Genomic DNA, 24,566 nt, shown 5'->3' with positions numbered 1-24,566 from the left:
ACTGCCAATTCTTGTTCTAGAGGCCTGGAAATCCTTGATGTGTCTACTCCAGGCTCATTAATCTGTACTTGGGACTGAAGGGATGGAGAGATGGCTCAGCAGTTAAGAGCACTGACTGCTCTTCCAGAGGTCCTGAGTTCACGTGTAAAGAAATCATTAAAAACAATAAAACGTCTGTACTTGTGAATGTATTGGTGGCCCTGAGCTTTACTTCATGAGCTGTTGGGCTGTGTACTGGGCCACTACCTGTATCAGTATCTTCAGGTCTTAGCAGACTCTTGCCAGCTCCCTGGAGAGTGGAGGCTTTGAAGTCAGCATCAAGGTGGGTGAGGGATGGAGCTAAGCATTTCCACCTCAGATCTCCTAACTCTTCAGCCAGCACCTGCACCAGCCAAACTCCACGCACGCCCCACCATCTGATGCTCTCTGAGGAAACAAACCTGTTTCCTCGGACTGCAGGGGAGTTATTGCAAAGGCGCAAGGCCCAGTTTCAGAGTCACTGGGTTATTCATCTCTCTACAGCTCTCTTGATCCTTGGGAAATTGTCCTTGGCTGACGTTTTGGTAGAACGAGGAGAGTTGTGACTTGCTGTGAGCAAGTAGGTACTGGGAATTGAACCAGGGTTCTCTGGAAGAACAGTCAGTGAGCCATCTCTCTGGCCCACTTTGTTGTTCTGAAATATTGTCTTACTGTAAAGGAGGCTGACATGGAGCTTCCTATATGGGCTGGGCTGGGCTGGGCCTCTTAATCCTCTTGCCCCAACCTTGCCAAACACTGGGATTCTGTGTAGCTGAGCACTGGTTTTTATCTCAATATCAGGTTTTGTCATGGTATCCTCTGCTCTTTTCATCATCTAGCAAGAGAGAGTAATGGGGACTGGGCTCAGAAGTCTGCCTCTGTGCCCTAGTAAGTTGGCTACAGACATTTGACTTCCTTTGCCCTTAACCTCATGTGCTGGTCTGCTGCTTTATAGCTTGGACCATCAGAGGTTCAATCCCAGTACCACATATATAAGCAGAGAGAAGGGAGGTTGCTGCCTCTAAACTTCGTGTTTGAAAATAGCAGCTCTACTGAGATACAGGTCACTTGCCATAAAACTCACCCAAAGTATAATTCAACCAGGTAGGTAGGTCCAGCACTCTTGGAGCCAGAGACAGGAAGGTCTCTAAGTTCACACAAGTCTACATAGCAAGTCCCAGGCCTGTCTCAAAGGGATTAAAAAAAGGAATTCAACTTAGTATATTAGGAGTTGTAGACTGCCCCATTTTATGGGAAGATAGGTTGTTGTAAAAGGGCCTTATTTGGTGACTCAGTTCTGCTGTGAGTGAGGAGACCAAGAGCTCCTGCTAGCCTCCAAGGCTGAGGTGAAAGGGGAAGAGGAAGGAAGAGATGGAGGGAGTCCAAAACTCAAGGGATTGCCATGCGATTAAGATCTTACCGATCGTATGGCCTAACTCACCGGAGTACATCTACAGAGTCGTGGGGAATTAGAGGATTGAGTCTTGCACCTTCTAGTTTGAGGGAGGAAGCACCGTGGCAGGAAGCAGAACGTCGTGCTTAGGAATTCCCTCTGAACTACACACTGATGGCATAAATAGCTCCCAGGTTTGATTAAGGTCCAGAATAGGGAGGGCATCTGTGAAGGGCCAGGCCTGTAGTAGACTGCAATACTGCAGACACCTGAGGTGGGAGTAATCCTATAGGCTTAGCACAAGCCTTAAAGGGTAAACCACAATGCAAAGCCCTGATTCTAAGGCCGTATGTATGGCCCAGAACCATACAGCCTTGCAGAGATACCTACCATGCGCTGGGTTACAAGAGAGATGAAGGGTGTGGAGGGATAGCAAGGAACACAAGCTAGGTCGGATAAACCGCCAAGCCAAAACTTTGCACATGAGATTGGCACATTAGATTAGGTGGCATGGAGACACAGGGAGGAGGCCCACTGTGAGTTGGGGCCAGCTTGGTCTATGTTGTGAGTGCCAGGAATACAGAGAGAGCCTGTCTCAAAGACTTTTCTCTCACACTTTCAGTAAGACTGCACATCCAGAATTCGTGATCAGGGCTCACAGGGTACAAGCAAGCTACCGAGAAGGGAAGCCCGTTCCCACTTGTCTTGGTTAAGGTTGTACCAGCACTTTGCCTTCACCGAGAACAACGATCACACCACAGTTCTTCATGTCCTGCTGGTGGAGAGGAGGAAAGGCCAACCTCCATCCATAGATGAATGGCCAAAGAGGCAGATCAAGAACAGAATGGAATGGGACAGTACCACGATTAAGCTACCAAGCTGCAGAACTGTGTTACAGATGCTCAGGAAAAGTCCCTTGAGGCTTTTCAAAGAGACCAAGGTGACAGACAGCATCTGGCCTTTCAACACTAGAAAGAGCAGCCACTGTGTTGCTGAGTGGACATTCCTGCCCATGGTTCTGATCCACTGGTGTCTCGGTTACTTTCCTGTCGCTATGCCAAGGCAATGCATAAACTAAAGCACTTGATTTGGGGATTACAGTTACAGAGTTAGAATCCATGATGACCATGGCTGGAAGTAGAAGGGGCACGCAGGCAGGCAGGACACTGGAGCAATAGCTAAGAGCTTACCTCTGATCTGAAAGCCTGAGGCAGAACTGGGAATACATGGGCTTTTGAAATCTGAAAGCCTACCCTCAGTGACATCTCCTCCAACAAAGCCACGCCTCCTGATCTTTCCAGAACAGTTCCAACAACCGGGGACAAATTATTCAGATGTATGACCCCATGGGGGGGCACTCTCATCCAAAACACAACTGTCCCAGCCCAGGGATCTGTTTTACAAGCGGTGTTTAGGAAAGGCACCAGATGGGAAATCCACTGTCAATGCCCTGTACCACCTGAAGTCGCCATGCTGGCACAGCTGATAGGAAGCACTTGGTGGGGTGGTCTCTGAGGACCCTCGCGGTACATAACTTAGTCGATGGCTTTTCTTTGGAGCCGCGTTCTCAACAGGCAGCTAATGTGGAGTAGAGGCTGACGTTTCTCCACCTGCTGTCACTCCCAGGGACGTACTTAGATAATTGTTCCAATTCCTGCAACCCAGAGTTCTGGAGGCTTATGGGTCTAATCTCCAAAATGGACGGCTTTTACCAACAGAGACGGTAAACGTCCTATTGGAAGGAACAAAGGTTGTAGGTGCTACTTTAGTACTTCAGCCAAGAGGCAGCAGTGGGGAGGCCCGTCTAGGCAGCTGATCCTGATTATAGGAGAAGACTGGGCTGTTACCCTAATGGGCAATAAATAGATCACTGCTTGGTGGTCTGTTTGGGTGCTTTTGTTCAATTTCGATGGTGAACTGACAAGGTCAGCAGCCACATTCTAGAAAGGACATGGAAACCTAGAACTCAGAGCCCTCCCCTACATATGAGGCCTGACCAAGCCCCTGAAAATAGAAGTGGGGCCATCTGCAGTAGGAAGAGTGGTAACAGCTTCCAGACTTCCCTTTTGATGATGTTCTCAGAAGAGAACTCCCACTACCTCTGGAAGAAGAGAGGGGAAACAGATGAACTGTGCTGAATATAATAAGGTACTAGCGAGCTCCTCAGGCCTCAAGGGCATTGGCCTTGCTTGGAACTGACTCAGCTATAAACATTGGACTAAGAGCACACACCCTTTCCTGGAAAGTCTACACCAAGTGACCTATGAATTTGACACTGTAAAGGTCCAGTAGTTTCAGCAAGCACTCTGAGATTAGCTGAGGGCTTCCTTGACAGTGTATCTGCCTGGCTCCCACTCCTCCCCTCCCACATTTGGTGTCCTGAGAGTGCTCCCGGATAAACCTGCTGTAGAGTTCGCTCCATCCCACACTTAGCTTCCTGGGAAACCGAAGTCGTGGACATATGGTCATACATATAACCATATGTTACACAGGGAGCTATACTGGTTTGGGAAGATAAGTGCTGAGGCTTTTCAGACTTAAGTACCATGAGGTTTGAAGCTTACTTTCAAACCCTTCTTGGAAAAAGTGAGTATAAGTTAATTAAAATATACCGGGGTTGGGGATTTAGCTCAGTGGTAGAGCGCTTGCCTAGGAAGCGCAAGGCCCTGGGTTCGGTCCCCAGCTCCAAAAAAAAAAAAAAAAAAAAAAAATATATATATATATATATATATATATATATATATATATATAGTAAATGTGGCAAAAGGTTAATAATTTGTGAATCTTGTTTCAGTTTTTCTGTAGTTTTAAAATTCTCCCACCATACAAAGGCAAATAAAGAGGTGGCGGGGGGCGGGCGGTGAAATCCAAGGTATGAGTTTCAAAGGAAGGAAATGTTAGATGTTATCAAATAGTTGTAGAAACAAGCTAGGCCCGGTGGCACACTCCGAACTTGGGAGGCAAAAGGAGGCAGATCTTTGAGTTCAAAGCCTGCCTGCTCTAGAGTTCTAGGACAGCCAAGGGCTACGAGGAAACACTGTCTTGAAAAACCAAAAAATAAAAAAGTTCAATTAAGACTAGAGATGTAAAGTATCCTTGAGATTTTTGCATCAAAAAGGCTCCTGATTCTTGGGTACAGAACTACCAATGGACCTAGTATTGTTGCTCCCCTCTCGACTGCCATTTGTCAAACTTAACGTTTTCAGATTTACTGGGATTTCAAGACTTAAAAAGAAATGTTCTGGATATATAAAATGAGGATTTAGTAGACGGGGTTATAGGCTATAGGCACTAACCCAACAATGGCGCCTACAAACAGAAGGTCCAATAATTCAGGAGGTGTCTAGTGTGAGAGGTTGGATGTCTCAGCTGATCTTTAGTACACTCTGAAATCTCTACTTTCAGGGAAGGAACGCACTTGTGAGCTAGAGTGAAGGCAAACAGGCAAAGGGAAAGCAAGCTATCTATCTATCTATCTATCTATCTATCTATCTATCTATCTATCTATCTATCTATCTATCGCCTGCAGGAGGGGTGAGCCATATTAAAGATGGATAGTCCCACCTCAAAGATCTAGATAAGTAGTGGCTCGCCCCCCTTCAGATTGACTTAATGAAGAAAAGTAATCCCTCACCGGTGTGACCAGTCATTTGGGTGTTAGTCATTTTGATTCCAGATGTAGTAAATAAATGTTGATTACTGAGATTAGTCATCACAGCTGCGCAGAAACGAGTTACTGGAGAAGGCGCATAAAGTTATATACCGAATATGCAATAATTCATATGGCAGGCACAACTGAGAAATGGAGTGGCTAAGTTCAGCCGAAGTGGGTTTGGTTTAGCTAAGTAGTCACTGGGATTAGTTTGGCTTCTAATTTGAAACTTTTTTTTCCATCCTGGAACTAGCTCTGTAGACCAGGATGGCCTTGAACTCAGATATCCGCCTGCCTCTGCCTGCCCAGCACTGAGATTAAAGGCTGCAAATTGAAACTTTTATACTGCATCTGAGTAATCAGGGTCTACAGCAGCCGCCTCCACTGTAGAGGCTGAAGTGGAAGGATCACTTCAGCCTAAAAGACTAAGGGCAGATCGGGCAACATAACAAGATTGAGACTCACAGGGGAAAAAACATCCCACTATTTCAACCCAAGCTATTTATCATATCATCTCGGTTTCTGGTACCGTGTAAGAGTCAGGCAAAATTCAACTAGTGCTGGAAGACAGCTCCGGGAAAGACAAGGCAACCATTCTCTGGATAAAAATCAATCTCAAGGATTTAAAGGCATATTCGACCTCTGTAGGAAACTGCATTCTCCATGTCCTGGATAGACTACTGACTAGTAAGACGCAAACCAGAACTATTTTTAAGGGAAGAATAAACTTCATTAAAATAATATCTTGCTCACTACTGGTAGGGGCGGTTCCCACTAATTGAACACGTAAGATTTTCCCAGCCCTGTTATGAAGAGCATTGAACGACACAATGAACAACTTGAGTTTATTGCTCTGTTTGCTTTTTAGAGTCGGGGTCTTTCTTGGTGACTCTGGTTGGCCTCTAGCTTATGATTCTCTTTCCCCAGCCTCCTGAGTGAACACCTTGGATTTCACTCAGACCGCCCAAGTGGCCATTATTTCATCCCGAATATTATCTTCTATTTCGTCTTTTAATTTATTTTTTTACTTTTTTTTTTTCGGAGCTGGGGACCGAACCCAGGGCCTTGAGCTTCCTAGGCAAGCGCTCTACCACTGAGCTAAATCCCCAACCCCTATTTTTTTACTTTTTTTAAATTCAAAGGAAAACTGAATCGAATCCGCGTGCTGAGGAGTGGCTTAAATTCCCAATTCCCTAGTCTCACATGTAAATCGCGAGCAACACTATTAATGTTAACTCTTTAACATTCCAATGTCACGCATTGCCTCCCTGGTTTGCCCCTGAACACAGCGATGGTCACCTCTTACTTTTCCATCAGCCGGGAGAGAAAGACGCTGGCACCTGTTGTCAGGGAGGCGCAGACTCCACCTGCGCCCAGTCGCTCGGCTTCCGGCCGGTGTTCAGGCCCTAGAGTCGATCCGGAGACTATCGCTCCCTTCCTAATGGGCGGAGCCTGTACCTCCTCCCTCTCGGTATTCTGCTTGTGCTGCCTCGTCCCGGCGGCCGTCCAGCGGGAGGCGGAGCGAGTCCAAAATGGCGGCTCTCAGGCTGGCGCGCTCCGTGCTGCTGAGGCTTTGAGGTGGTCGCTCGGGGCCGGAGGGGGACGATTTCCCCGCCGCGGGGCCCCCAGAGAATGAATCGGGGGCTCTGCTGAAGCGAGACGGCAGGGCTGGAGAGCAGTGGCAGCAAAGGGCTGCGGTGGCGTCCACGCAGCGGGATGTGCGAGAGTTACTCCAGGTCGTTGTTGAGGGTCTCGGTGGCGCAGATCTGCCAGGCTCTGGGCTGGGACTCGGTGCAGCTCAGCGCCTGCCACCTTCTCACCGACGTCCTGCAGCGCTATCTGCAGCAGCTGGGCCGGGGCTGCCATCGGTACTCTGAACTCTGTGAGTACTGGGGCTGGGTTGCGGGAGGGCTGCCCCAAGCCGGTCACGAGTGACACCTTTGCCCCCTCCCCCCCGTACCCCTTTGGGCGTCCCCTCCAGGGGTGGCGTTCCGAACCCGGCTTCGATATGGGGATCCTCTCAGACTCCGATGGTCTGGGGCTTCCACCGTCTCCTGCGAACTCCAGTCATCCTTTAGGTGCCTCTTCCTCATCCGCTAACTTCCCGCCACCAGCAGGGAAGCGGGGTCCCGGCTCGCAGCTACACGCCCTCTCACCTATGCTGGTCCTGGAATGGTGCTTCGTTCTCTCTCATTGTCTCGGGTCTGCTGCGGCCAGAGCCACCCCCAGAATGCTCTCCACCTCGCTCACCTTGGTCTTTTGCCTCCCCTGCCTGCAAACTACTACAACTAGTTGTCACAGGCGCTCCGTCTACCGGCCGTTTCTTACAAGGCTGGCCATTCCTGAGCTCCTAACTAGACTCGTTGACAGCTCTGCTCAGTCAGGGTCGCTGCCTCTTTTTTCCCCCCTATCTGTTCGTTTCACAGACTTCTCCACTTGCTACTTTTCAAGGCCGGTTCTGTCGATTTCGCTGAATAACTTTAACAGCATCTCAGTTACGCACGGAGTCCTTCCTTTATGCTCCTATGTCAGTGTTGATCTAAGTGTGATGGGAGGGATCATAGGGTAATTTGCAAGGTTTTCCGGGTACTCAGTGCTGCAGTATCTGTTGACTTTTAAGTGAGTGCCCAATGGCCTGTTTGGCCGGTGATATTTAATGGTTTGGAACGTCTCAGAAGGATTATTTTATAGATGTGTGATGTTATCGATATATGAGTGTGTGTGTTGCGGGGGGGGGGGGGGGGGGGCTGGGGTTTTACCATTCATTTAAATTCCAAGAAACGGCTTTTAAGGTAGTAAGTTGGATAACTAAATGAAGTGTAAAATTAGGACCTATATCACTATACCTTTAAGACTCCAAATGCCATCCTTAACAAAATAAGCAAGGCACAACATAAATCAGATCCTATCTGTGATATAAATCGATAAATCGCATCCTGTCAGTCATCTTTTAAGAAATATTTCAATTCCGTTCTATTGGCTACTATCTAAAAATCTTAACAGCACAGTTCCCTCTGTGAGCTAGTGTCTTTTCTTATCTTTTGCCAGCCCGACATCCTAAACTGCAACCCTGTTGTGCTATTTTACCTTTCCAACACATTTTGAAGCTCTCCACTCCTGCGCACACAGTTTTTTACTGAATGCCCTGGCCCACCAGCAGTACCACTTACCTTCTGAGGTTTACTTATTACTTGCTCTGGGAAACTTGTGTTATTGGCTGCCATAATGCTGTGCATATTTCTGCTTTGCTATTCATCATCTTTTTTTTTGTAGTTGTTTGTGTACATATGTACCCTGTCCCAGAAGATAAATTGATTATAGTCATATTCTGCATAAGTACTATGGTGCTGATTGGAGCGCCCTGACTGTATTTGTGTTACCCTAGGGTTGTTACAAATAGGAAACAGTTGGCTTGTAAATTAATGGATAGTCTACAAAGACTTAATGAATTCCTAAAAATGTGCTTTTTCTTTCGAGTGCTTGATTTTCTAAGTTGTAAACTCCAAAGTGGTTTTCACTCAGCGGCACCTTAAAAGTTTGTCATGACAGAATGATCTCTAGCTTTTGCTGCTTTACCATCAGGGCCCTCCTCCATTGTCCTTCAGTATATTGTTACTATTATGTTTAAGATAGATTTTATTTTGTTACCTAGTTCCCAAACTAAAGGCAGCTGTTGGATACCAGTACCCCTGAATACATAGTTACCTTCCATGCCAGGCATTTCATGGATTTAAGCATCTCACGGTGTCCAAATCCTTGTGCTTTACTGTGAACCTCCTCAGTCCTCCCTCTCCCCCTCCCTCTTTCCTCTTTTATTTTGAGACCGGGTGTCTCTACATAGCCCTGGCTCTCCTAGGACTCACTATGCAGACCAGACACCTGCCTCTGCCTCATGAGTGCTGGGACTAAAGGTGTAGGGCCATCACATTTAGCATGAACCCTTTCCCACCCCCTTCCTCCTCTCCTCCCATTTTTCTTTTGTCTTTTGGAGACAGGGTTTTTTCACATATCCCAGGCTGTCCTGGAACTCTCTCTGTAGATCAGGCTGTCCTTGAATTCACAGAGATCCACCTGTGTGTACCACCACTCTCCAGCATGAAACTTTTTTATAATCACCCATTTTTTTTCTAGTCAGTTTTCTTTTCCTCCTTTCCACTCTTTTTTTTTTTTTTTTTTTTAATGAGGATATGATTCTAAGATTCATTATTCCCCATTTGGATTTGGTGACTCGTTAGAAATGCTAATCTATTAAACAGACAGTTTTAGATTGCAGGGTTGCAGACTGTTAGACTTACTAGCTAACAATTTTCTGAGTGTCTATACTATTTTGGCTCCACGATAGAGTGATACAAATATAATCAGGGTTTTCCAATCTGCTACCACATTAGGACTGAGGTAGAATATGAATATAGTCAATTTGTCCCCTGGGAAAGGGTACCTACATGCACACATGTACACACACACACACACACACACACACACAGAGAGAGAGAGAGAGAGAGAGAGAGAGAGAGAGAGAGAGAGAGAGTTCAAATTTCCTTTAAAATTGAATTCTGTAACTTTGGGTTACCATTATGTCATCTTGTCTTCTATAATAAATTCTCTTGGTATTTTTGACAAATGTTTATTGAGCACTACTTATGAACTGAGCCTAGGGCTGAGCGTTGTGGAAACAACCTCTGCCTAAAAGGGTGTCAGAATATCAACACAAGCAAACTGACGTCGTGTGATCCTTTTTCTAAAATAAGTAAATAGATAAAGCAAATTAAAACAAGGACTATACGTTGCTGTTGATTCCACAAATAACAAGTTTTAAATTTTTCTAAGGTGACAGTTTCTCCTACATATACGGGAACATTGGTCCCTGGGTGTGGTCATTACTATGTCATACTGAAAGCCGGTGCTAACTCATTCAGAATGGGGCCTATGCTGCGTACCCTGACTTCATTATCTTATGGTAGTGGCAGTATAAGTCAAAGGAATAAAACAAAGGGAGTGTGTTTTTAGCTGTGGAGTCCAGAAAACACTTGCTTTGGGGGAAAAAAGGTAAGATTTGAGTTGAACTAAGAAGTATGATTGTGTAAAAATAGAGTTATAGGTCAGAAGACATCATGAAACGAGAATAGTGAAAGTACCCACTAACCCTGCCTTGTATTTCAGTAAAAATGAAAAAGGCGAGACCAGGGCGCATACGGGGCAGTTGCTCTCTAACCTGGGCGCCGAGAGCCATTCTAGTGTGCACCTTGCCTCACTGCTTTGCTTTCACTCATAGCTCCCTTGTCCAGTTGTTACCACACCACATACGCATCCCAGTTCCGTGGCGGGCTTGGTGCGTCCTGCCATCGCACTTTCTCGTGAACTCAAGTCGCCATATGAAAGAACACACCACACAATATCCTCTGATCCAATTGGTAAGGCATAATTTGCCCATCTAGACAGCACAAAATCCTGTACACATCCATCCCTTAAAAATATTCATAAGAATCTGTATCTATGTGCAGAGAAGAATCTTAATATCTGCCGCCATGTTCTTCCAGCTCCTCCTCCGACTCCCTCTCCTCCTTCTCCATCTTTCCTTCCCGTCCAATGACAGGCCTCGTTCTATCCTGTACCTGCCTTCCTGCATGAAGACATCAGCCTTGCTAGTTCATTAGAAGGCTGTTCAAGAGAGATTCTTAAGGCTTTACAAAAGGAGCCTAAGGCAGGACGATTGCTGAGGCCAGCCTTGACTACAAAATGAAACTGTGTCTCCAAAAACCGACCCAAAGCAGAGTCACAGAAGGAAGGAGTAAACTAGACCAGTAACCGTAGCACTCATCTGTAATCCAAATGTTGGCAAGGTACTTGAGGGACACTGCACGTTCAAGGCCAGCAATGCAGAGGGAGGGAAGGGACGTGGTAGGAAACACTCCATGTTCCTACGTAGGGTAATATTCTTATGAGACACTTAGTTTAAGAAAATGTGCAGCCAGTGATGTGTTGAGTGGGCAGAACTTACGGCACAGCCCTTCCCTATCTGCCCTTTCACTAGACGCCACGTCTACTCCTGTCCTCCCAACACACAGAAGGCTGAGAGACACGAGACATGGGTCTGTTGTATAATGAGTTATATGCCAGTGAGAACTATGCATTTAGACTTTGTCTTAATAAACCACTCACCGCAGCACACAACAACCTTTTAGGTGCCCTAGTCGTAGATAGAATATTATAAAAATAAGCATTTCATGAATCTTAAGTCACTTTTTAAGAGTATATTGTGATTTTTTTTTCTATTTTGCCATTGCTTTTAATGTCTCACTGCCCCTAATGTATAAATTATTTAACACAGTTCAGCTGTACACAGGGTTCGGTGCTCTTCAGGGTTCCCAGCATTTCCTTGGACTGGCATAATGTATCTCCGTGGATAAAGAGAGACCGTTCTTTTGTGTCTCTGTGTGGCTCTGGCTCTTATGGGACTCGGACTCAACCTGTAGACCAGGTTGGTCCTGTACACAGAGATCTGACTGCCTCTGTCTCCAGTGCTGGGAATAAAGGCGTGTGTGTGCCACCACACTTGGCAAGCCGGAGACCATTTTTACTGATGTAATTATAGAAAACAATATAGAGTTGGGGGGAAAATACCTGAACTCTTTGGCAGGAAAAGGGGGTCAGGGGGAGCATTGACCTAGATTGACATTATGAGGCGGGCAGAATTAAGGTGATTCTGTTCTTTACACAGTAGTGCTAACGACTTTACTGAGGAGAAATGCAGTGCATGTTTGCATTCAGTACTAGGAGGCATGTGCGTTCTTTTTCTGTTTTTGTGCATCACTGAAAGTGTGCTTGCTTGTGTGTCTTTGTTTATTCTGACACAGGGCTTATCTACTTAGCCCTGGCTCTCCTGGAACTCACTGTATAGACCAGGCTGGCCTCAAACTCACAGAGATCTGCCTGCTTCTGCCTCCCGAGTTCTGGGACTGAAGGCGAGTGCCACCATCACACTGGGCTGAAAAACTGTCTGATGGGCCAGTGAGGTTGCTTGATAGGTAAAGGAGGAGGCTGTAAAGCCTAGAGCCCTCACCTCAGACTCACCTCTAGGTGGAAAGAGACCGACTCCAGCCAGCTGTTCCCTCCCTCCCTCCCTCCCTCCCTCCCTCTCCTCACCCCCACACATTTCCTTTTCTCTCTCCCTCTTTCTTTCTTTCTTTTTCTCTTCTGTTTTGTTTTTGAGAGAGAAGTCTCATTATGTAGCTCTGACTGGCCTTGAACTCACTCTGTAGACCAGGCTGGCCATGAATTTACAGAGCTCTGCCTGTCTCTGTCTCCTGAGTACTGGGACTAAAGGTGTGTGCCACCTTGTCTGTCAGTCAGCTTTGTATTATTTAAGCAAAATGATACTCTGTTTAAAATCCAATATTTTCATGTAACTAGGTTTTATGTCCGTAATATATTTCATTTCAAACCAAATATATATATTTAATGTTTTGAAAATAACCCTGCACTTTCTTCCCAGTGATATCATTTCCTTTTGACTTTGTTTCAGATGGCCGAACAGACCCCATTTTGGATGATGTTGGTGAAGCCTTCCAACTTATGGGGGTTAATCTGCACGAACTAGAAGACTATATTCATAATATTGAACCTGTCACTTTCCCACATCAAATTCCTTCTTTTCCTGTTAGCAAGAACAGTGTCCTTCAGTTTCCTCAGCCAGGAAGTAAAGATGCAGAGGAAAGAAAAGACTACATTCCGGATTACCTGCCCCCCATTGTGTCTTCTCAAGAAGGTATTTGCCGTCTAATCCTCCTCCTGTGTTAGCAACCGGTGCTTTAAGCTTTCCACACTGCCAATGCCCACATTCTAGAAATGCATTCTCAGTGCTTTAAAGTGATTTACAAATTATTCTAACCCTTGAACAGACATGCTCACAGCTGGTGTCAGGCACAGTCTTGGTGTGAGCAAGGTTCTTTGGGATGAGGTCTTTATCTACTTTGTCACTCGTAGATAGGAGAGCAGAATGTGACCAGCAGACTCTCTCAGTGCATGTATTGTGTGAGTTAGAAGACCTGACAAGCAAAAAGGAAACCTGAGGTATCTCCTGTCCTCTTATTTGATTTCTGAGGAGCCGAATGCCACCGCTCTCTCCACGGGGGTAGTGAGTACATTGTGAGCACTTGTTGACTTGAAACCTAGCTCTGGATTTGTTGGGGGAGATGGGGTATGAGTAGAAATCATTTCTAATTGGCCATTTAGAACTTTGGATTATAAAGAGGGTGGAGACGTAGCTCAGTGGTAGGGTACTTTCTTGCTACGTACGAAGCCTTGAGTTCATCCCCAAGCACTGAGTCAACTAGGCATGATGGTGCATGCCCGTAATGCCAGGACTCAGAGGTAGAAGAATAATCAGAAGTTCAAGGTCATCAGAGGCTACTAGGTGAGCTCAGGCCAGCCTGGGCTACCTGAGATCCTGTCTCAAAGAAAGAGAGGAAAGAAGACAGGTGGTCAGGCCAGCCTGGGCTACCTGAGATCCTGTCTCAAAGAAAGAGAGGAAAGAAGACAGGTGGTCAGGCCAGCCTGGGCTACCTGAGATCCTGTCTCAAAGAAAGAGAGGAAAGAAGACAGGTGGTCAGGCCAGCCTGGGCTACCTGAGATCCTGTCTCAAAGAAAGAAAGGAAAGAAGACAGGTGGTCAGGTGGCTGTCAGGAAGGGAGGCAGGTTGGCTTACAGATTCACAGTCACAAAATGAATGGCAGTTGCTAGGACCAAGGGACGTAAGGAGTGGGAATCTATGTTTAATTTGAACAGAGTTGGAGTTTCAGAAGACAGTACATTTTAGAGATTGATGGTATTGATGCTTACGGAAGAATGGGAACTGTCCTAGTAAAAAGTAGTTAAAGTGGCCTACGTATGGAATCATACAGGATCTGTGTTCTGTGAGTGGCCGATCTCACACAGCGTAAGGTCTTCAAGCCTTGTCTCCAGTGTTTGTGTGCCAGCATTGACCTCTGGGGTTTGGTTTGGTTTAGTGTAATGAGACAGGGTCTATCTCTGTGGTTCTGGCTGTCCTGGGGTTCAGATGTAGACTGCACCAGCCTTGAACTCAGATCAGATCCACCCTTTGCATTCCGCATGGGGGGATTAAAGGTGTGTGCCGCCTGCCAGGTGAATTGTCCTCTGTTTTGAGGCTGGGGTGTGACATTTGCATATGTTCCATCTATTTCATCACCTCTTAAGGAGACGGTGGTTGCTTCTGCCTTTAGCTCTGTGAGTAAAGCTGTTATGATCAGACGAACCTTGTAAGAGTGTAAACTCGTGTCTGTGCCTTCAGCTCTCTTGAGTCAAAAATGAACACACTGTGTTAGGACAAAATACAGAATGCAGAATTTTATTAGTTTGAGGGTCAGGCACTGCTGGGGTTTTGCCCACGTTCCTCGCCTGAGCAACACATCCGCCTGCAAAGTTTTATTTTCTTATATTTCATTTATTTATCTTTTTGTTTGTTTTTGTTTGTTTGTGTGTGTGTGCACATACACACAAGAGTGTCATATCATGTGTGGTATACGTGTAGAGATCAGAATTGGTTCTTTGCTTCAATTATGTGAGTCCAGAGCTAGGCCATCAGACTTAGCAGCAAGCTCCCTTTCCTGCTGAGCCCTCTCTTCCACCCCAGTATGTTTCTAATATTTGAGGTACTGTTTTCCAAAGCAACCGGCATCGTTTACCTTCCAACCAGGAATTGCCCAAGACAGCAGTTTCTTGCAGTTCATTTTATGAAATCTCGTGTTCCCCTAGCTTGTTTCGTGGACTAGACTTAAACCTGGAGGAGGTTGTTTTACATGCTGCCTATTTGAAAACTGGACAGACAGTGGACCTGAGTTGTAGAGCGTTCTCATGGGTCGGTGGGACCCTGCGAGCCGTGAGACCCTGGCCCTTGTGTGCTTGTGTCCCACTGAGAAGCGCTGGAGCTGAGGGCTTCTTTCTGAAATTATAGCCCCTTTCATCTCGGCAGTAGCCATGGCAGACAGGGAAGGTGCTCACTGTAAGCGTTCATTCTTTCCTCTTCTGGGAGGTGGCGATGTGTGTGAATATGGTTAGAATTGGGAAGAGGGCATGTGCCCTCCTGTGGAGTCCAGAGGAAGATGTCAGCAGATGCTCTTCAGCGTGGCCTTCCTGTCCCCTCGTTGAGACATGGCGTTCAGTGAACCTAGAGCTTTTTTGCTGGGCTGGCCGGCCGGCCAGTGGTCCACAGTCCTGGGTTACGGGCGTGCATGGCCACACTCAGCTGTTCACAGGGTGCTGGAAATCCAAGGCTGGGTTGACCCAGCATGCATGCTCACACACCGAGCCATCTGTCTCCCTTCACTGTGACTTTCTTCACACGTTATGGACATTCTCTGGACTGAGCCCTTTCAGAGACAGACTGTGCCAAATAGCTTAACGGTTTCCCTTCAGGATCCTGTAGAGTAATAATGACAGGAGCCAGTGTTAGTGACACTGGTCTGAGAATATTGTCATTTCCGCGGATGTTCATAAATGGAGTCAGCCGTCATTTGTTCAGTCGTGGCATTAGAAGGCCCACTTCCTCCTCTCTCTGGGCCTCCCACTGTCAGCATCAGACTGGGGAGCTAGGATGTACCTCAGCTTCCCTTAATAACTGCTAAGCGTTCTGCTCAGCACCATCTTTGATTGTCTGTATTTATGACTTTTATTTACTGTTGGGAAAATCTTACTTAAATTTAGTTCTCTTAAAACCCTTTATTGTTTAATGATAATGGGTTTTTTTTTAGCTTAGAAACCTACTTTGTTATATCTGCTTTAAACAGAAATTATTTACTTTAAAAATAAAAGCAGTTTGTGTAAAGCCAATATTAACAAAGGATTTAGGGCGGGGCACTGTCGAGGTAGTAATTGGATTGACCGGAACTCCATTGTCTCCCTTAAGTCAGGCTGTGTTAGCTGGTTCTGGAACTTCTTTTTTTTTTTTTTTTTTGGTTCTTTTTTTTTTGGAGCTGGGGACCCAACCCAGGGGCCTTAAGCCCCCTAGGGCAAGCGCTCTACCGCTGAGCTAAATCCCAACCCCTGGAACTTCTTTCTTGTTGGTGTTACTAAAATGTGGTTGCTTAAACATCCAATCTATCGTCACGAAGATAGTACTGAGAATTACAGCGTGTCCTGTTAGACTGTGAAGATGAATCCTTGTCTGTCTGTGAAGTTCTTAGTCCCCCAGCATTACTAGGAATTGTAATTGTATGTGTGGTTGTAATTGTAATTGTGTAAGTGGTGCTGGGAGGAAACAAGGAAAAAGAAACCAACAGAGTGATGGTAATATATTAGCAATCGGTGCAGCGATGGTTTTTAAATGATGCGATGGTGAGTTTTATATTTGTGAGGAAGATAGAGGCCACGTTAACAACCAGAGCGTATGTGGATGGCATGTGGCTGAGCTAGACCAACCCCCCCATAGTTGTTTTGTTTGTCTGTTTGTTTGTTTGAGGAACAGGTCTCCCTCTATAGCCTAAATGGACATGGACTTCACTCTGTAGCCCAGGCTGGCTTCAGACTGATGGCAGCCCTGTCTGTGGCTGGGATTTCAGGTGTCTTTCTCAGTTAAAAACCTGAGCCCCTCACATTCAGCGCACCCTTAAAGGCTTTCTAAATTGAACCATTTTGCACTTTTCTTATCCAGCACCTTCTAGGCTGCCTGCTCAATAGTTAAGTCGCTTAACAATGTGGGATGGGTCTTTAACGATCGGTCCAGTGAGGCAGACAGTGTACCATGGTGGTTAGAGCATTCGCTTGGACTGCAGAGCCCTGGAGTCAGGCCCCAGCCCTGCGGGAAACAACCCCTGCAGCAGCAAATGAATGAGTAAGAGGCAAGAAACTTGGACCCAGGAAGTTCTGGCTCTGTTTTCCTTTATTTTGGTTTGCTGTAAGAAAATCCTTATAAAGTTATGTTACCATATTTAGGTGCTGCCAATAGATGTAGTTAAAATATCAACTTTATAGTCGGTAATGAAAATACATGAGAAAAAAACATTGGGGTTTCTTCTCTGGATTGTTTGAGACAAAATGATTTCACTTAAAATTTTTTTGACAAGACAGGCATGTTGGCACACGCCTTTAACCCTGACACATGGGAGGCAACAGCAGGCTAATCTGTGAGTTTGAGGCCACCCTGGTCTATAGAGTGAGTTCCAGGAGAGTCAGGGCTACACAGTGAAACTCTGTCTTGAAAAACTAAAGGAGAAATTAGCATTAGAAACCATGAACATAGCCAGGCATGGCGGTGTACACCTTTAGTCCCTGTACTAGGGAGGCAAAGGCAGGCAGACCTCTGAGTTTAAGGTCAGCCTGATCTACAAATCAAGTTCCAGGACAGCTTAGGGTACACTGAGAAACCCTGCCTCAGGAAACAAAAGAAAATAAAACAAAAAGAAAGAGAGCATAAGCATTTAAAGAAAGGCCACTACATTGATTTTTACTTGAACTTGAATGTTATGTGTGCGCCTGTGCGTCTGCACCACAGGCGTGCCCGGTCCTCTGCAGAGGCCGTCAGATTTCCTGGGACTGGACATAGGAACAGTTAGAAGCCGTGATGTGGCTGCTGCAGATCGAAGGTCAGCAAGTCGTCCTAACCTCTGAGCCATGCTACAGCGCCGTACGTGCTCCCTCATTTGAGACAGGGAATCTCTCTTCACTGCCTAAGCTGGTCTCGAACTCCGGGTCCAAGTGGGCCTCCCACCAAGTCTGCAGGAGTGAGTACCTTCTCTCACATCCTTGCCAGCTCTTATGCACCATCTGTCTCAACCGCCTTTCTTACCCACGTGAGACAATGCCGTGGGTTCAGTTTGTAGTTGTCCTAAAACCAGTGAGGTTGCACATCTTTAACCGTGACTTAGCCGTCCATGTGTCTTCTTGGAAATGCCCGTTGCTCTTACACTGCTGTCTCTAGTTCAAGATCAGGGCTCTAGGGATTTTGCTGTCTGTGCTGTATCAGTATTTGTTTTATCTCTGCTAACAGTCCCAGCTCTAGAGATAATGAGGATCGTATTAGAATATTCTGCGTTCACTCGTTTTTGCATCCCAGAGCACATCACATCGATGCCGCCATCCAGGGTCACTGAAGCAGGCCGAAGTGTTTGCACACACTGTCTTATCCTAGGTTCCAGAAAGCTCTGTCGTGTATTCACTGCCAGGTCTTATGGCACTCTCTTGTATCTTACCACCTCGTTAGTGCGCTTCTCTCACCTTTGACTGTTGGGGTGTTGATTTGGGGTATTTACTGGCCGTTTGCTTTAGAAATTGTTGTAAGTGGGGTTGCAGGTGCTGCTCCACTCATCACCGAGTTACCCCCAGTGAGCGTGCTGTGACTTGACCATCAGATGGGCAAACCCCGAGAGCTCCTGGAGGATTCCGTTTGCCCACATCTGGAAGAAGTATTGAGAATTCAAACCTCAAAGTACAATGTCTCCTTTGCTTTCATCGTAAATAACTTCTAAACCCATAAGCTCAGCTGTCGCTTTGGTGACCTGCATGGTTCAAGGTAGTTTCTCCAGCTCCACAGTGCCCTCTTCTGTTGCTTTTGTGTAATGCCCCAAATACTGTACCGCTTTTCCATCCCTGCTCCCCCACGCTCTTATCTGGATCTTCCCTTTTACTTCAAGTTAGCTTTCCTAGCGCTCTCGAAAGCTTAGCGTCTATGCATTGTTTTAAGTTATAATTTGGATTCCTTGAGGGAAAACAAAGAATATTCCCAAACTTTAAGTATCAGAGGTTTTTTAACTTAATGTACAATAATAACGAAGAGTATGAATGGATTTTTTTAAGTATGTGGGATGAGGTGGTTCAGTTGACAAATGCTTGCAATGTTGAGAGGAAGGACTCCAGGGGTGCCGCAGCCCCCAGAGACCTAGTAGACTTCCGCGTGGCCATCAGGATGATGACAGGAAGGAGCACAGGTGAGGCATGTTCATACATAAGACTGGGTGTAGAGAATGCACGAGAACCAAGGGCTCACAGTGGGAGACTGTGTGCATGATCAAATACATCAATAACTAGACTTTAAAGAAATTGGGCCAGATATTGAGTTCAAGTTTACAGTAAGGGAATATTTTAACATACCTTGTATGCTGATTTTTTTAAAATATGAGTCACATAGAGTTTAAGACTATATAATAAACCAAGGACCTTGGACTATGGTCCCAGGGCAGACAGGGCTGTTTGTTAAGAGCAGCAGATGCATGTATTGTACAACAGATGGGCGGAGATCTGCGCCACTGACTGAGTGTCTTTCGTGTGCCGGATATGATTGTGACCCAGGATGGGGACAGAGGCTCTCTCTCAGCTCTTGATTTAGTGGATGTGTTTAAAGATTCCAGCTTCCATCATAGGAAAGTGAGCTTATAGTCTCGGCTACTTATTTGATTATTTATTATTTACTTTTGAGGTGGGGGTCTAGCTATGTACCCCAGACTAGCCCGAACTCTCAGTCGTTCTGCCGCCATCTCCTGACACAGGCTGTGCCATGGTGCCTGTCTCTTTCAGTTCTTACGCAGAAAGTGCTGGAAGTCTAAAACCAGGTCTCTCATGAAGAAGATGAGGGGGTTTGAGGGGTTTGGATGAGAGTTTGAAGTTCTCTCACTGCGTTTGCACCTGCTGCTGCTCTGGGGTATCTCTCTGTTGTCCTGACCCATAGTGTGGCGTTCACTGCAACAGGACAGGGCTAAGCTGTCAGTGTTCTGCTCTCAGATGACAGAGAAACAGATGGAAACGGTTACGATAGAAGTGCAGAATTGTTTGATCTGATAAAGTGGTTATCAGTGTAGTAAGTACATCTGGAATCATGTCTTCCCCTGAGTCTTTCTAAACTGAATGGAACAACAGTGTGGAAAGTGCAGCACACAGTAGGGCTGAGTGTGCTTCCACTTAAGACATCCTTCTGTACTGCTTGGGATCTTCTACTTTATCCCCCGCTTCCACTTCTACAGAGCAGAGTGTAACTTGATCTTGGAAAGATAGTTAGTACTGTAAGAAAAACGAAGCTACGTGAGCATGTATGTTCTAAATAATTGTCTATTTTATTTGATGTGCATTGGTGTTTGCCTACATGTATGTATGTATGAGGGTGTCGGATCTTGGATTTATAGACAGTTATGAGCTGCTGTGTGGTTGCTGGGACTTGAACCCAGGTCCTCCAGAAGAGAAGTCAGTGCTCTTAACCACTGAGCCATCTCTTCAGCTCCATGAGAACGTATTTTTACTTTTTGTATTTGTTTTCCATTGGTTTGTAGTGATGATCTTTATTTTTAGTAATTGTTTCTTTTTTAGTTTAGTAATTTAGTTTCTTTTTTTTTTGGAAACTTACAGATATATTGAAGTTTTTTTATTTACAAATATTTAGGTATAGTTATTTGCATCTTATTTTACTAAAGGGGTAAAAACAGATAATGCTTCTTGCTGTGTCCTCTCTCGTTCTTGCTGTCCCCTGTCTGTCTCTCTCTCTCCCTCCCTCCCTCCCTGCCCCCTTCTCTCTCTGCTCACTGGTTCTATAATGAATTTTGTTGTGTTGCTAATTAGCTTTTGGTAATTGGTTCCTTGTTCATGCAAAGCCCTGTGTGCAATGTGTACACTTTCCTCTCATTTCATCAGACTTGGTTTCAACTAACAGTTTTTAATAAAACGCTATATGGTCACAATATAACATTTAGATATACATTGATCTTGCTGGTAACGTTCTTAGCTCTTTTATCCTCCTTGGAGACATAGTGCTCAGTAGTGTAAGGAAACTGGTCCTTGTTGACTGTGGGGGTGACTGTAGTTCAGGAGGTGGCTCCTTTTCCGTTCTGAGTATCAATGAGCACGCAATCACATGCAAGACTGTTTTCAGTCCTGAGTAGAAACAGCGTAAGATACTCACGACTTGTTTAGCTCCTCCCGCTTTCCCACTTAGCTCTGGAGTTTTCCGGGCATGGTCGAATGTAAATCTGTTGGATGCGTGTCTGCCTCGAGGAGGCCTCTGCATCTAGAACAGACTCTGTTAGCACAGTCCCGTGCTGTCTTTCGGGAGCCAGTTTTCTTCCCCAAGTTTGAAGTTATTCTCCATTGCCATCTTCTTTTCCCTCTATAATTTCTTTTGAAACATTCTCATCCGAGTTCCATCAAAAGACACGTTAGAAATTAACTACTTTCTCCAACGCTAAAGCAGCAGGTTTCCTTACTTTTGGCAGATCCCTGCCCTCCTGCTCTGTGGAGAGAGTGGGTGATTGGAGTAGGGTGTGTCTTCCCAGCTTAGGGTTTGTGTCTGTCTGACAGTGCTGACTCGATCCATGTGCGTCCTTTATTCTTTGTGCGCTCTGAGCAGCGAGCACTCATTTACTTGGCTGCTCTCTTAGTGTCGGCCATGGTCCTCATTTTCAGATGTGGCGGCTCCACACCAGAGCTCCTTCTGCACATTTTTGTTTCATTTTATTCCTTCTAACAAATTCTCAGGAGTTTTAGGTCAAAGGTTTATGGGTTTTGACACATCTTACATACTGGTTTCCAAAAGAATTGTGTCAATTTACAAAGCCACGATGAGTGTGCGATTGGATCCAATTTCAGCAGTCTCACCAAATGAATTTCAAAGCCTCTTTTCCCCCTAGAAGGGTAACTTAAACATTTTTGGGGACATGGTCATTTGTTTTTCAAGAATTTACTTAAAATGTAGGAACTACCAAAAACCTTGACACTCCTGACCCTAACTAGAGGAATGGCCACTGAGGAGATTTTTGATGTCCTCAGAGTCTCTCTGTATTTCTCTAAGTGCGCATACGGGCATGCACAGTGCTCATTTTACAGTAGCTTAGCATATGTGATGTCACATGCATTTCCCATATGCTTAGTCACACCTACTCTGTGCTGGCCATCGGCCGTTTTCTCTTTGCTGGACAGTTGGGAGGCCTTGCTTGATAGAAATGTGTAAGGTGGGTTGGAGTGATGTGATTTGAGTGGGTCTGTGAGGTGTGGCTGGCTGTGTAGATGGGAGGTTGTGTTTGAGACGTGCACAATTATAGACTTATGCAAGTGTGCTGGGTAGTTTGTCTAGAATGCTTACTAAGTAAATATTTGTACATATATACCTACAGAAAACAGCCACTCATATTTAAAGTGAGGGTTGAGAGGTCTCTGAGATAAAGGTAAAGAATGCTGGACATCATTGCAAATGGCCATGCCAGGCTGTCCCTGTGCTAAGCAGTTCCAGTCTCAATGACACAGGCAGTCTTTCATTTGATCCCCACCTCAGAGGAGCCTCTGATAGAGTAGGTGCCTTCTGACACAGTAGGTGTTTTATTTGCAGTGTCTGCTCTCCTTTTCTCCCCCTTTTCCTTATGAGGCACTGTCTCCTGGCCTTGAACTCCTGAGGATGAGCTGCTGCCTCATCCTCTCACATTCTGGGACTGCACACAGACTCCCTTCACACAGCTTCACAGTTCTTCTGTCACTGTCATGAACCAGAACTTGCAGAGCCATGATTGTGATGTCCTCAGCGCACTGAGGGTCCTTGGACTCCAGCTTTGGTTTTGAGGTTCATTTGGAGAAGTTTTGAATTTGTAATGATTAGAATTTTGTGGTTTGTATTTTTTGCTTAGAGGTCATAGAAGAATAAAGAAGGATTTACTTCTTGTGGCTTTGGAATTATTTTGTAACTTGAAGGCAGTATAAGATTTGAGAGATTATTTGAGAGGATCTTCAAATATTTTCCACTATTTCATAAAATATTATTAACTACTTCCAAATATGCATTAAAATATAAAGTATCAATACAGTGGACAATTAAGTTGCTTACATAAAGATGAACCAGTTGTTATCATCTATTTTTTTATTTGGCTCTGAGACTATTGGGATTCAGGAGTGTGTTGAAACGAGAATGGAGCCTGGGCACGCTGGGGTGCCCACCCACCATCTTTGTCAGTGTGGTAGACATAGCAAAGTTCAGAGCCAGGCTGGCCAGGGCTATGGACAGATACCTTGTTTGAGAAACAAAACAAAAAGCAAAAACAAACCAGAAAATTATTTGTCTGATTTTCTTTTGTTCAATACAGCTAAAATGTCTAAGTATTTTACTTTTCTATGTATAATAGAAAGGATAAAGTTAACATGTTTCACAGTTATTAGAAAAATTAAAATAGAGGTCTAGAGAGACGGATCAGCAGTGCAGAGTGAGTGCTCTTGCAGAGAGCTGGAGTTCAGTCCCCAGCCACAGCCTTCAGTAACTCCAGGGCATCTGAAGTCTTCCTGTGACCCCTAGGACACCTGCCTCGTGTGCATACCGCACAGGGTCCACAGAGTTAAAAGGCAAAAGAAATCCTTTTTAAAGATAAAAGAAAGACAAACGAAAATAAATACAGAGGTAGTGTTTCGGCTCTGATGGTGACAATGGTGTAGTGGCCGTGCAGACTCTAAGTGCATGGGTGGTAGCAGCCTATGGGAACTTTTATTTGTAGAAACACACACCATTGAACAAGAAAGCTTTTATCACACAAGAAGAATCTTGGGACAAAACAAATTGTCTTACTTTGAAAAGATATATTACAGCATGAAAAATATTTCATACAACAATATTTACATAGTGGTAAAACTTTTTATTTTGTTAATTTTTTTAAAAAAGATTATGTGTATTTAGGTATGTATATATGTGTGTGCATGTATGCATGCATGTATGTATGTATGTATGTATTTGAGGCCTCCCGTGGAGCTGAAGTTACGTGCTGTTGTAAGCTGCCTTGCGAGGGGATGAGAATAGCTGTGGAGTCCTCTGGAAGAGCAGCGGGCACTCAGAATCACTGAAATCTCTCTCCACATTTATAGTAAAATCTCTAATGAAATTTTCATTATCCTTTATATAGACCCCTGTATATTATGCACAAAATGAGTGTACAAATGTAAAGATTGTATCGGTTCCATTTGTTAAATGGCAAGAGTTGTGTTTGCTAACACAGGGAAGGGTTAAAGTGAGAAAAACCATACTTGTCAGAGCTAATGGCCTCATTCCATTTTAACACCTCTCCTCAGTGCACAGCCCTAATTGTGACTGACAGACACAATTGGGAATAGTTAGAAAAAATGGCAGCTCTGGACCAGTCGTCAGCGGGGTGAGCACTCAGGAAGTCCCAGCTCCGTGGTGACTCCGTGGTGACGGAGAAACGCTCATCTCTCATTTCCTTTCATGCCCAGTGTGTTGAGATTAACTTTAAAGGAGCATGCGAGGTGGGTCAGAAGATTGTGTCTACAATTGAGTACTACCTGTGTGTGGAGGCCAGCTCAGCAGGCGTCCAGTCATCAGCTAACAAGCCTTGCCAGCCCCTTGACAACTGCCAGATATCCTGTTGCAAATTAAATATGAAACAGGGATGGACTTAGTCTCGCATTGAAAGGATTTCTTCAAATTCAGCTTCAAGTGCAGTTGTTGGTGCATGCATTTTTATTAACGCTGGCTTTGTGGAGAAGGGAGCGATAGCTGGCCTGTCTCTGTGGTGTTCTAGAAAA

General features: G+C 45.2%; 1 protein-coding gene across 1 annotated transcript in view; it reads left to right on the top strand.

The window, feature by feature from the left end:
• Positions 1–6,578: 6,578 nt before the first annotated feature.
• Positions 6,579–24,566, top strand: part of Taf3 (TATA-box binding protein associated factor 3) — a 193,989-nt gene continuing 176,001 nt past the window's right edge. The window contains exons 1-2 of the mRNA XM_032885198.1: positions 6,579–6,945; positions 12,586–12,828. Of these exons, the coding sequence (XP_032741089.1) occupies positions 6,780–6,945; positions 12,586–12,828 (409 nt within the window). The 5' untranslated portion in view covers positions 6,579–6,779. The remainder of the gene's footprint in view (positions 6,946–12,585; positions 12,829–24,566) is intronic.

This window comes from Rattus rattus, chromosome 14 (assembly GCF_011064425.1).
Source record: "Rattus rattus isolate New Zealand chromosome 14, Rrattus_CSIRO_v1, whole genome shotgun sequence".
NCBI lineage: Eukaryota > Metazoa > Chordata > Mammalia > Rodentia > Muridae > Rattus > Rattus rattus.
This window is presented reverse-complemented; position numbering and strand designations above follow the sequence as displayed.